Source organism: Saccopteryx bilineata, chromosome 4 (genome assembly GCF_036850765.1).
Source record: "Saccopteryx bilineata isolate mSacBil1 chromosome 4, mSacBil1_pri_phased_curated, whole genome shotgun sequence".
NCBI lineage: Eukaryota > Metazoa > Chordata > Mammalia > Chiroptera > Emballonuridae > Saccopteryx > Saccopteryx bilineata.
The window spans coordinates 286,407,693-286,420,480 of record NC_089493.1 but is presented as its reverse complement, the minus strand read 5'-3'; the positions used below and the strand labels follow the sequence as shown (position 1 = coordinate 286,420,480).

The 12,788-nt window shown below is 42.0% G+C and overlaps 1 protein-coding gene across 2 annotated transcripts in view; it reads right to left on the bottom strand.

The window, feature by feature from the left end:
* The window catches only part of CREBBP (CREB binding protein), a 159,694-nt gene that overhangs the window by 48,631 nt on the left and 98,275 nt on the right, over positions 1-12,788 (bottom strand). For both annotated transcript variants that reach the window (XM_066275080.1, XM_066275081.1), the window contains 9 exons: positions 9,396-9,498; positions 8,941-9,087; positions 7,489-7,606; positions 6,769-6,940; positions 6,193-6,237; positions 4,520-4,644; positions 3,739-3,927; positions 1,961-2,362; positions 516-695 (listed from right to left, as the gene is read on the bottom strand). In XM_066275080.1, coding sequence (XP_066131177.1) covers positions 516-695; positions 1,961-2,362; positions 3,739-3,927; positions 4,520-4,644; positions 6,193-6,237; positions 6,769-6,940; positions 7,489-7,606; positions 8,941-9,087; positions 9,396-9,498 — 1,481 coding nt within the window. The remainder of the gene's footprint in view (positions 1-515; positions 696-1,960; positions 2,363-3,738; positions 3,928-4,519; positions 4,645-6,192; positions 6,238-6,768; positions 6,941-7,488; positions 7,607-8,940; positions 9,088-9,395; positions 9,499-12,788) is intronic.

The window sequence follows — 12,788 nt, the reverse complement described above, 5'->3', positions numbered from 1 at the left end:
CGGCCAGGGCCAGTATCTTGTCATTTTTTAACACATAGATGGACCTAGAGGGCATTATGCTAAGGGAAGTAAGTCAAAGACAAATACTATATGATCTCACTTATACGTGAACCTAAAAAAACAAAACACAAAATGAATGAAAAAATAAAACAGAAACAGACCCAAAGATACAGAGAACAAGCTGATAGTTGCCAAAGGGAGAATGAGGGTGGGGGAGGGGAGAAAATACACAGATAACTTTAAAAGAAAACCTTTAAAAGATTATCATTACAATTTCAGTTTGAAAAATATCAGTTTCTAAAACACTGGTCTCTCAAGCTTTGCATTTAAAAAACTAAATTGAAATATAAGCCAGTGCTCTTCATTTCTGAAAGAAAATATATAAATAAATGAACCCACACCTAATCTAAAGAAAGAACCTGTTTCGATTCTGTTTCAGGTTCGAGTAGCAGACAAACTAAATGGGACATTAAAATAAGCAGCAGGGACCCATCCACGCCAGGCCCGGCACCTACCGCAGAGCCAGGCTCTCCCTTAGGTTCACTGGCATCAGGCTCCGTGTCCTCGGTCTTGACCTCAGTCTTCATTTCTAGCATTGGAATGTCGGGTCCTGGCTGCTGGGAGTTGGTTTCAGCACTTGCCACTGAGGATGGAGTGGGCACCCTGTTCTCAATGCTGGCTGCTGCCTGGGAAAGCTGTAGGGAAACCAAAACCGTTTCTCTAATAAAGACACAATATAAATGATCTTAAACTCTGCTGCTCACCCAATATACAGTTTTGTATTAATATTTCTCAATGCTAACCTAGTAAGCATCCCTATTTGAAAGAAATGAAGAACAAAAGTTCAAACAGGAGTTAGGAGTTCTGGAGAAGACAGCATCAGAAAAAAACACAACTGACTTTTTTTGTCAAGAATACAGAGATGGAAGAGCAAAGCTTTCTACATATGAATATAAAATTATTTTCTGCAAGCTTTCTACCTAAGCCACAGACCCTCACTATTTTAAAATTAATTCCTTCCAGTAAGACCATTATTATTTACAGTTAAAGGCTGAATTATAAATATATGAAAAAGGTGCCTATATGAAACAAGAATATAATTAGCTGGTTAACTGCTTGAACCGTGGTGGTATTGATAGCGGAGGAATAACCAAACATTAAGAAAAGGGGCCACTAAAAGAATTCCATATTTTCAAAGTCTTATCCAATGAAGTTTAAAGTATACCAACAAAAGATAAGGTAAAATTAGAAAGGCTTTGGAGAAATACAAATAGATATGTTATCTTGGGATTATTTTGGGGATTAATTTTGATACTTTATATATAAATACCTTAAGTCCCCAAGAATACAGTTAATGTATTTCAGGGGGACAGGGGTTTCTAAGTTAGACTGGTAAAACAAATACTAAGATTTTCATAACCGGGAGAGGAAGGTGGAGGCGACAGTGGGCAGCCACAGGTCTGCAGAGGACTGGGCAGATCTAAGCCATAGGGTGTACTAACCTGGGTCTACCATTTTGTCATAAAAAAGAAAAGGCTTCTAGTCTGAAAACAAGGCTAATAGGCAGGTCAAAGCACATAAATCAGAAATGTGACTACATCCTTACAATATTAGGAGGGAAAATTCCCCAACTCAGAAGACATCAATCTAGGACAGATAATGGGAAACATACTACTCCTATACAGATGTAGTTTTAAAATTCTACAGAAGACCCATGTATTATTTCTTTATAATGGTTGATTTTGCAAACACATTTAATTAGGGAAGGTAACATAAATCATGCTCTGCCAAACAGCCTTCAGAGCCAATGTTGGAAACAAAACACGGCTCATTATGGTTCTATTTGAGTGCAGTTCCTTTTTGAGGATGTATCAAGATGCTGCAGGAACTTCATGACAGAACTTTTTATGTGAAAGTTCTCATCTAAGAGTCTTAGATCAAAGACAACAGAGAGGCTCACCGGTGTGCCAGGAGGCTGGGCATGCACAGGTGTTGGCTGCTGCTGCGATGACTGAGGGGTGGCCACAGAAGGAGGCTGAACTGGGGTCTGAGGCTGTGGGGTCACCTGGGCTGCTGTCTGGACCGTAGGGGTGCTCTGGGCTTGGCTGGCACTGGGCACTGAGCCTGGAGTTGGGGTGGGAGTCTGCCCGGAAGACGACACAGGAGTTGATGGCTGGGTTGGAGCTGCTGGCTGGGGTGGAGTCATGCCAGGTGCTGCTGGATGCTGGAGAGACGGCATGCCAGCCGCTGTGGAAGCAGGAGGTGGAGTCTGGTGCAATGTTGACTGTGTCACTGGTGGGCAAGGCAGCTGGGACCCAAGCATGTTCAGAGGGTTGGGAAGAGAAGCACCAGGCACCTGCCCCTAACAAAGGAAACAGGATGTTACAATTACTTTCCCCATTTAAGATGTAGCAAACACATGTGAAGAATTAAGTGTATGAAAATCTAATCCTGCTTTCTTGAAAAGGTGTGCTGGTTTGATGGGCATGTTCCACTTGCAAAAATTTATCCAGTTGTACACTTACAATAATGTGCACTTTCCAATAAAGTTAATGCTATGAATGTTTCCTATACTTTGATTTATATAACTGTCGAACCCTCTGGTTTAAACACACATATCCACTCAGCTCGCTAGCTTCATGCTCCTTTACATACACCCACAGTGGCACAGATCTTTTTTAAAAAAGTGAGTTGTTGAAATACTGAAATGTTTCAGTGCAGTGGTCTTAACTAGGGACACACTTCAGAATACCTGTAGACCTTTGGAAAAGTGGTTCCAAATCACTGGTCTACAATGAGGGTCTGAAAACCACCACCCATGGTCAAAACCAGCTAGCTGCCTTTTTCTATACTAAAGTTACACTGGCACATAGAACGCCCATTCATTTACGTAGGAATGAACACGGCCAAAAGGGCTGCTTTTGCCCCACAATAGTGGAGCTGAGTAGGTAAGACAAAGAATTTATGGATGGCCCATAAAGTAAAAAATATTTATAGGACAAATTTGCTACCTGTTTTAGAGCAATGACAAGATATAGAAATTAAGAATAAATAGGCATGTAGCAAGTAAATTGAGTTAATTACTTTTATTCAATATTACTTCATGTTCAAAAAATAAAACATGAACTTCATCTTTTCGGGGAAGATTTGGCCTATTTTAAATGTGTACATATATATAGCAGCACTCATACACTATAACGATTAATAAAAGGGAATAAAAGGCAGTAAAATGAATGAAAATAGTTCTCTTCAGTTTTGGACTAAGTAAAAACACATTTAATAACAACTACTCAACTGATCCAGTTAGCCTGATTCACCTGGGTAGTTCACTGACAGGTAACAGGATAGACAAACCAAAATATTAGCAGTGAACTCAAAGAACTTTTTTTTATTCACTCTAAAATTCAACGTTTCTCAGGGTTGCATAAGATGAAACTTAGAATTTAAAAGACAAATAAAAACTTAATAAAATGACAATGAAAACCCCACAAATCAAATCACGAAAGCACACAAACCAAAATACCATAACTTTTTACATGAAGGTTACCCCAAGATGGTAAGTCATTCTAAACAAAGTGAAATGGTAAGACAAAATGAAGAAAATCAAGAGATGCTAAAAAATGAAAATGAAATGTGAAATGCGTAGTCTAGAATTCCAATTTCCATGAAATAAGATACGTTCAGGTTGGTAGTAAGCTGGGGCTATGTCAATGTAGGTGGCCCAAAGGCAAACAGTACCTGCGACACGCCTGTCTGGGACGCTGGCTGTCCCATGCCTACACTGTTCACACTTATTGTCCCACTAGATGAAGGGAACTGGTTTTGTGACAGGAACTGGTTCTGTGCAGGCGCCTGGGCCATCATGTTGTTGGCATGTGCACCCATCATGTTCGGAGGCTGAGGCATTCGGGAAGGAGAAATGGCCATCTAAAAAACAACAAGCCATCAATGAGAGTTCAGAGGACGAGGGCCAAGGTATTCGAGATAAACTAGAAGAGACAGAAATCTTCAAATCCTCTCTCCCTCTTGGGAAGAGAAATACCCCCCACTAAAACACAGCTCTCAGGCTTTGCCTGCTTTCTCATACAAAGTCTCTAATGAGTAGGCTTCATATTGTCCTCTGGACTGAACTCAATAGCATGCTATAATTTAGAGTTCAAAGGATGCCTTTATGAGTTCTGTGAAGCACTTAGAAAGCAGCCCCAGGAGAGTAGGCTCTAGGAGTCAACAAACACTGACAAGTCCCTCTCAGCCAGATATGTGAGGCTGCCTACTCCCTTCACAGAACTCCCATCTTCGCACAGAGACATAGGGTCCCATGAATTTGGCATTCCAATAAAAATACAAATAAATGGTCAAATAATTTTGACTATAGTGATAAAGACGGGGGAAATAAAACATAACCCAAATCTAAAGGAACAAGTACCACAGGATTCTAGACGATCTACAATTTCACTGCTTAGAGATTTTCCTTTTTGGGCAAGGCCTCCTCAGCACATCTAAGGCAAGCGGGACTTACCCCTGGAACAGAGCCCATGCTGTTCATTGGGACAGAGTGGTTCATGGGGGATGCTGCACGCGGTCCCATGGGAGCTTGTGGCAACTGTACATTCCCCAAGGACATCGGGTTAAATGAATTCATCCCTGTAAACGTGCCCACAATGGTTCATTAGGAAAAGCATCCATAGGAAAACAGAATTACAACTCGCCCAATAAACTCTAAGCAAAGTAAGATGAAACACATACACAACACATACAACCAAAGGAAATCAAGCTAATCAGATAAGACAACAGAATTTCCACATCCAGGAAATATGGCACTTGAGGTTGAGAGGGGACAGAGCAGAATGAGGAGATGAGGACAGTAAGTCAAGCAAACCACATAAACAAGGCTGAGGAAGCAGTGATCAGGATGGTGGCAGCCTGCACGAAGAGTCAAAGCGAGGCTACGTTGGGAAGGTGCTCCCACCAACTATGGAAGAGGTGTTAACTAACTAAAGTCAGGGCACCATCTGAGCCAACCTCTCACTAAGGCCTTCTGGAGCATCTGGTTTCCACCTTCTCTCCTCAGGAAGCCTGTTCTCATCCCCCATCACTACCAGGGCCTCCTAGCTCTCCAGCTGGGTTTATATTTATTGTTACGATCTGGGATAAGACTCAAAATATGGTTTTAATTTTGCAAGCAACTTAAGTGTTTAGAAAGCATCGAAGGGTGGCCAGTTCTCAACCTCAGCCTTCTCTCTACAAACTAGAAAAATCTCATTTTCACGGTACCTTTGCTGTCCCGGGACTGCCCACAGTCTGCAAGAACGTCACACCATGAAAGACACCTCACTAGTTTCTAAGTGTCTCTAGACCATGACCTCTCATTCTTTGTAATTTCCCACAATCCTCTGTAAACGGTTTCTTCTATAATATCAGTTTATCTACCATGTCTTTTTCAGTATGCAATAAGATTACTGTAACTTTAAAAATGATCTTTTTCCCCCTCACAAACTACTGTTCACACAGCAGATCAAAGCCTTGCTTTAGAATCATCTGGATAATGTCACCACCTATTTCACAACCTACAAAAACATCCTACTGTTCAAGTCTCAATTTGACACAAAACTGTAAAAGGTTTGATATGCCCCTTATCCCCAAACTCCCAAATTGAAATGATGCTTCAACCAAGCAAAACCACAGAATTTCAACCTGAAAAGAATCTTAGAAAGTTGTTCAGACCATTTGCCAGTCCCCCAGCTTGAAGCAGTTTCTGAGCATGAACCCTCTTGGTTGGACTCGGCCACCAGCACTCACAGGACCCAGAGCTGCTGTCACACTTTTCCTGCTGCACTCCCAGTTGCTGCTTGCTGCCCCAGGACTGGCCTGATGTTCTCCTTTCACACATTCAGAAATGTTTCCTTCCCCTACTTACAGTGCTTTTCTGTGAGCCTCTTCCTAATGACTTTGCCTATCCATTAAAAAATAAGACAAAAACTAAATAGCTAAATCCCACTCCTGATCTCCTAACTTCCAAATACAACCAATATTCATACTGCCTCTGGATATTAATTCTGCTCACTGGCAAAGAAGAATAGAAGGAAAAGGAGGAGCTACAGCTATAAAAAAAAAGAGATAAACGGGGAAAAAATACACTTTGTGGCTGTTGAAAGGTAAATAAAAACATGATTCACAGCAATAGTTGAATACCTTGAGAAACTTGCATACGATTCACTGGAAGGGGCATCGGCCCATCTATAATGGCAGGAAAATAAAGTTACTTAAAATAATCCTGGATTTAGAAATAAGGAATTTAATCTTTTTTAAAATTTATTTATTTAGATTGTATTTATTTATTTTTAGAGAGAGAGAAGATAGAGATATAGAATAAGAAGGGGGGAGGAGCAGGAAGCATCAACTCCCATAGGTGCCTTGACCAGGCTAGCGCGGGGTTTTGAACTGGCAAACTCAGCGTTCCAGGTGGACGCTTTATCCACTGTGCTACCACAGGTCAGGCAGGAATTTTATCTTGAGTACTTCAAATTTATAGGGAAAACCAGTCAATAGATCCCCAAGCACTGTGCATTCTGCCACCAGCAAACCTTTAAAAGGGCCTCTTCACAAGAGACTCATCGTCCAAATATAGGCCAATGCACAAGGTCATGACCACTATCAGTCTCCAAAATGTGGGCTTCCTGAGAACATAATTCCGAAACATACCCCAAACACAGAAGGAAAAACTAGCAAATAGATTAAAGGCTGGTAGAAGCAAATGGGAGTCCTTACTTGGAGGTCTCACAGGTTGTGACTGTGGAATCCCAGGGGGCTGCGCCCCAGGGGCTGGTAAGGCTGGTTGGTTACCCAAGATGCCTTGTTTATGTAAACGTGACCTCCGTTTTTCTTCTAATTCCTTTTGTATCTTGTAGATTTTCTCTGCTAATAAGTGATAGTATTCATCCTAAAAAGCAATACCATTTAATATTAGGCAGTCAAAACTGTAAAAAACAAATTATCTGGTTTGTACATTCTAACAAACTAATGAACTTTTTCTTAAGCACATTGGCAAAGATAAGTACTCAACGCTTCTAATAAACCAAAGGCCCAAATTCTTGTAGAACTCCTAGTTATATTACAGGACTTAATAGACAGTAGATACTAAATGAACATTATATTTCACTCCATAGTTGAACCTCTTTTTGAATAGTCACTGGTGCTGGCCAACAACATAGTACAAGCATTATAAACACATGGGCATGGGCATGACATCCATGGATAAAATATAATTTCCTACATACCTCCTTTACCACTGTAGTGATGATACTGTAGTAAACTAAGAGAGTTGTGAGGGGACCTCATGTCTTACCTACTAAGACTCTGCTCTTACAGCCTCACAGTGTTGGGTCTACCCAACTAACATATTCCCCGTTTCCAGACAAGTGAGCCAGACAGATGCAGTTATATCCACTGTAAATATGGTGTTGTGCAGGCTGGAACATGGCGGCTTACCCGGCTGTTGGCTGACTCATACATGTCCCCTTCCACTTTTTTCGCGTAGGCCACCAGGTTCTCCATGCGGCGGTCCTTCAGGGCTGCGGGGTCTGGTGTTGGGAAGATGGCTTGGACGCTAAAAAGATAAAATACTGTCAACTCACTGTTTTTTAATTTTTTGACAGAGACAGAGACAGAATCAGAGAGAGGGACAAATAGGGACAGAGAGAAAGGGAGAGAGATGAGAAGCATCAATTCTTCGTTGTGGCACCTTAGTTGTTCATTGATTGCTTTCTCATATGTGCCTTGACTGGGGGGCTACAGCAAAGTGAATGACCCCTTACTCAAGCCAGAGCCCTTGGGCTCAAGCTAGTGACCCCGTGCTGAAGCTGGTGAGCCTGCACTCAAGCCGACAACCTTGGGGCTTCAAACCTGGGTCCTCACGTCCCAGTCTGACGCTCTATCGACTGTATCACCGCCTGGTCATGCTCTATCAACTCACTTTCAATACAACAGCAGCATCTTGCCATTTTATATGTGACATGGAAAGAGAAGCTCATCTACCTATGAAGGAGACACACTTCTGAAAGAAATTCTAAACCTCTCTGGCCTAGAATATGAGTACACAAATGAAGTCATTTTCTGGAGACATACTAACAACTTGTGATTTATCTCAAAGTCCAACACAGTATTTTGCTATTGACAATAAATGCTAGGTCATCTCAAGAATAATGAGATTGTGAATTCCTATTTTTAAACCACAGAGGTGGGCAAAAGTAGCTTTACAGTTGGAATTGTGATATTCATTTGAGTTAACAAAGCTATTGTAATAATCATAACCTGCATATCTTTTCCCATACAAACTATAAACCTACTTTTGCCCACCTCTGTATTTATTACAAATATTTTGATTAAAATAATGAAGAAAACATACTTCAAGGGAATCAAGTTGGTTAACTTCACCTTCAATTTAACTAGCTCAAGAAAGTTAACTATTAACTTCCTATATGTTCACTGATTGTACGATGGTGCTACCATGCCATCTGTATTCACTAGGCCCAAATTCTCCTGTTCTCAGGGCTCTCCATATGTATAAACTGAAGCCATAAATTCAGGCAAAGCTTCTGAGCTAATCCTAGTCCCTTCATGCATCCCAGAGCTCAGAGGACACGTCTGGCTGCACTGGGAGCACTAGCCTATATGACATGGGTCACAGTTCATGCTACTGGGCAAAGCTATGAATACTCTGATGCCCCACAATGAGGATACAAGGTCTCAGATTCTCTGGCCTGCCAGCAGTGGCTGTGGTTCCCTAAACAAGGACATGACCCCAGTCAGCTACTAGAATATTATCACATGGGATCACTAAGGTATTAAATCATGTATCGATGAAAATGCAAAACTGTCATAATGCCATCTGCCACAAAATATTTCCATCACATGTGAATACTGGGTGAGGTGGGAACGTACAGTTTATGTACTAGGTGGCTCCGCAGGTCCTGAGTGACGTGTTCGTGCCAGCCTTTCCGGACACCAGTGCTGGAAGGAGGAGCTGCTGTCGGGATAGTGCTGAGGGTGCCAATGCTCCCAGAGTTAGAGCCGTCATTCATCAGTGGACTGAGGGAAGAAGAAGAATACCTCATCCATCTATTGAAGTAACTCAAATGTGCTTCATTTAAGTAAGATCTTCAACCAGACAAGACTTTCAAAACGTTTAAATCAGGAGAGCCAAGTGATATTTATACAACAAAATTGAAGCCATGTTCTATGATCTGTTCTACATTTATAATTACAAGAAAAAGAGCATGTCCCCACTCAAACTATCTTCTCTGCTGCACATTTAGAAATAATCAGAAATAGTGGGATTCCCAGCCCATTTTCATGTGTGACTGTCACTCAGGAGCCGACTGAAACATGGGTCTCACTTTGTAGCCCCAAGGGAAGTTGGAAGAGCTGATTCTGAAATCAAGTTTGGTGGTTGCTGATCTGTTGTCATTCCTCCTCCTGGAATGTTCATTGGGTTATTTCCTTTAAAGACAGAAAGAAAAGAAATCAACTCCTAAACTATAACATACAAGAGTCTGATAACAGATAAACAAGTCACCATATGAATAACTGAGATAACTGAGTCTTGAGCTGTGATAATAAACACTATGGCAGGAACTCTGGGAGTTTTATTTATATATATATATATATGGTCTACCGGAAAGTTCTGTCCGTTTTTGGAATAAAACAAAATACAAATTTTTCTTACCATCAATAAACTTTATTAAATAATATAATTGCCATTATTATTAATGATTTCTTGTCAGCATGAGGGCAATTTGTATATCCCATTTTTGAAAAATGTTTTATCTTTTGATGTGAAAAACTGAACCAGTGCTTGTTTGATATCTTCTTCATTTTTGAATTTTTTGCCCTTCAAAAAGTTTTGTAAGGACAAAAACAAGTGATAGTCGCCCTGGCCGGTTGGCTCAGCGGTAGAGCGTCGGCCTAGCGTGCGAAGGACCCGGGTTCGATTCCCGGCCAGGGCACACAGGAGAAGCGCCCATTTGCTTCTCCACCCCTCCGCCGCACCTTCCTCTCTGTCTCTCTCTTCCCCTCCCGCAAGGCATTTCTCATGGGTTGGCTCTGTGGCCTCTGCCTCAGGCGCTAGAGTGGCTCTGGTTGCAACATGGCGACGCCCAGGATGGGCAGAGCATCGCCCCCTGGTGGGCAGAGCGTTGCCCCATGGTGGGCGTGCCGTGTGGATCCCGGTCGGGCGCATGCGGGAGTCTGTCTGACTGTCTCTCCCTGTTTCCAGCTTCAGAAAAATGCAAAAAAACCCACAAAAAAACAAGTGATAGTCGGAGGGTGCTAAGTCTGGGGAATATGGTGGATGCGACAGATATGCTTCTGTAGCATTTCTTCCTTGTTGAAATTCGTAAAAATTACAGTGGCGTAAATGAACTTTATCAGTAGCCATGGGTACACTTTCTTTCTTTTTTATTTTATTTTATTTTATTTTATTTTAATTTTTTTGTACTTTTCTGAAGCTGGAAACGGGGAGACAGTCAGACAGACACCCGACCGGGATCCACCCGGCATGCCCACCAGGGGGCGATGCTCTGCCCATCCAGGGCATCGCTCTGTCGTGACCAGAGCCATTCTAGCACCTGAGGCAGCGGCCACGGAGCCATCCCCAGCACCCGGGCCATCTTTGCTCCAATGGAGCCTTGGCTGCGGGAGGGGAAGAGAGAGACAGAGAGGAAGGAGGGGGGGATGGGTGAAGAAGCAGATGGACACTTCTCCTGTGTGCTCTGGCTGGGAATCGAACCCGGGACTTTTGCACGCCAGGCCGACGCTCTACCACTGAGCCAACCGGCCAGGGCCCATGGGTACACTTTTGCTTCACACATAAGACTAATGTGAATCAACTTTGTTTTAGTTAATTTGCTATGTCAGTATGTATACTTTAAGTGATAAAAATAGGCACACATGCGCCAAATAAACATGTGCTTACATGTCGAAACTTGTTGTGATAGAAACCAACAGAACTTTCCAGTAGACCATACATATACATATACATATACATATACATATATATATATATTTTTTTGTATTTTTCTGAAGTGAGAAGCGGGGAGGCAGTGAGACTCCCTCATGCACCCAACTGGGATCCACCCAGCATGCCCACCAGGGGGCAATGCTCTGCCCATCTGGGGCATTGCTCTGTTACAACTGGAACCATTCTAGTGCCTAAGGTGGAGGCCACAGAGCCGTCCTCAGCGTCCGGGCCAACTTTGCTCCAATGGAGCCTTGGCTGCGGGAGGTGAAGAGAGAGACAAAGAGAAAAGAGAGGGGGAAGGGTGGAAAAGCAGATGGGCACTTCTCCTGTGTGCCTTGGCTGGGAATTGAACCTGGGATTTCCACATGCCGGGCCGAAGCTCTACTGCTGAGCCAACCTGCTATGGCTAGGAGTTATATTTTCAATAATGCTGACTGACTTTTACAAATTCAGTTAAGACTCCTTCCCACTACACTTTGTGAATAAAAGAAGACATTTTTATGGAGGCTAGATGGTATCACAAGTGTACTCTATGGTTGTGGAAAAACCTAGAAATGATCCATTTTGCCTTCAGATTTTGTTTCTGGCTTTAATCAAATCATGCCCTAAACAACTAAACTGACTTGTCACATATTATGTGTTATTTATTTTTTTTCCATATCAGAAAACAAAACCATCAATATTAAGTGTAGGTACAAAGCATTAAAGTTCAATTTTTCTACAGCATTCACTTTAAAGTATAAAAGTTAACAGTCTTATTCCAAATTATACCATCGAGAGGAGTGGAGTTAGATTAGATCTCAGGTCTTAGGACTCTAACTCAATATCCTGGTCAGTAGAAGTTAAGATATGCCTTAGGGCAGTTGTTTTCCAAAAAGAAACAAATGTTTTTAATTGGCTACTTTTAAGGATCATTTTTAAGGTAAAATATTCTACTAAGAACAAAACTAGCACAACAACCTTTTTTTAAAATTTTTTAAATTAAAATTTTTTTTAAATTTTATTTATTCATTTTAGAGAGGAGAGAAAGAGAAAGAGGGAGAGAGAGAGAGAGACAGAGAGAGAGAGAGAGAGAGAGAGAGAGAGAGAGGGAGGAGCTGGAAGCTTCAACTCCATATGTGCCTTGACCAGGCAAGCCCAGGGTTTCGAACTGGTGACCTCAGCATTTCCAGGTCGACGCTTTATCCACTGCGCCACCACAGGTCAGGCCACAATAACCTTGATTTAACTTGACTGACATGGTGCTTGGCTAAAGCCTATGTTTAAAAGGACTATGTCAATTTAAAGGAAAATATTAAGGAAACAACATGCAGAGGTGGCAAAAATTGTAGAGAAGTGTAAGCCTACATGAAGGAAAACGGCTAGAGATTAGATTGCTGCCCTGAAACAAGTCTTTGGTGCGGACTTTGGAAGGCCAAGTCCTGCAGAGGCAGAACGCTGTCCCAGCAAGCACTGATAAGATTGTTTAAAGGAGGCAGCTGATCCCTATAGCCATTTTCTGCATACCTGAAAGGTATGAGTTAATCATCCTTCTCTGCACCTCAACCTATGCTCTGCTAATTTAACCCAGGCTCTGCTAATTCGTTTGATGAGTAAAGAAACGAATAAATACAACGAGCCTGCAGAGATCTGGGCTCTCAATCCTAGAGGCTGGAGTTCCCTGTACCCATCTTTTCTTTATGTTGTGTCTTGTGTGTTTTTTCTTAAGTCCTGCAGTGCCTTCCTTTCATGCACACCCGTTGCCGAGCTGATCTCAGTACAAAAGACCAAA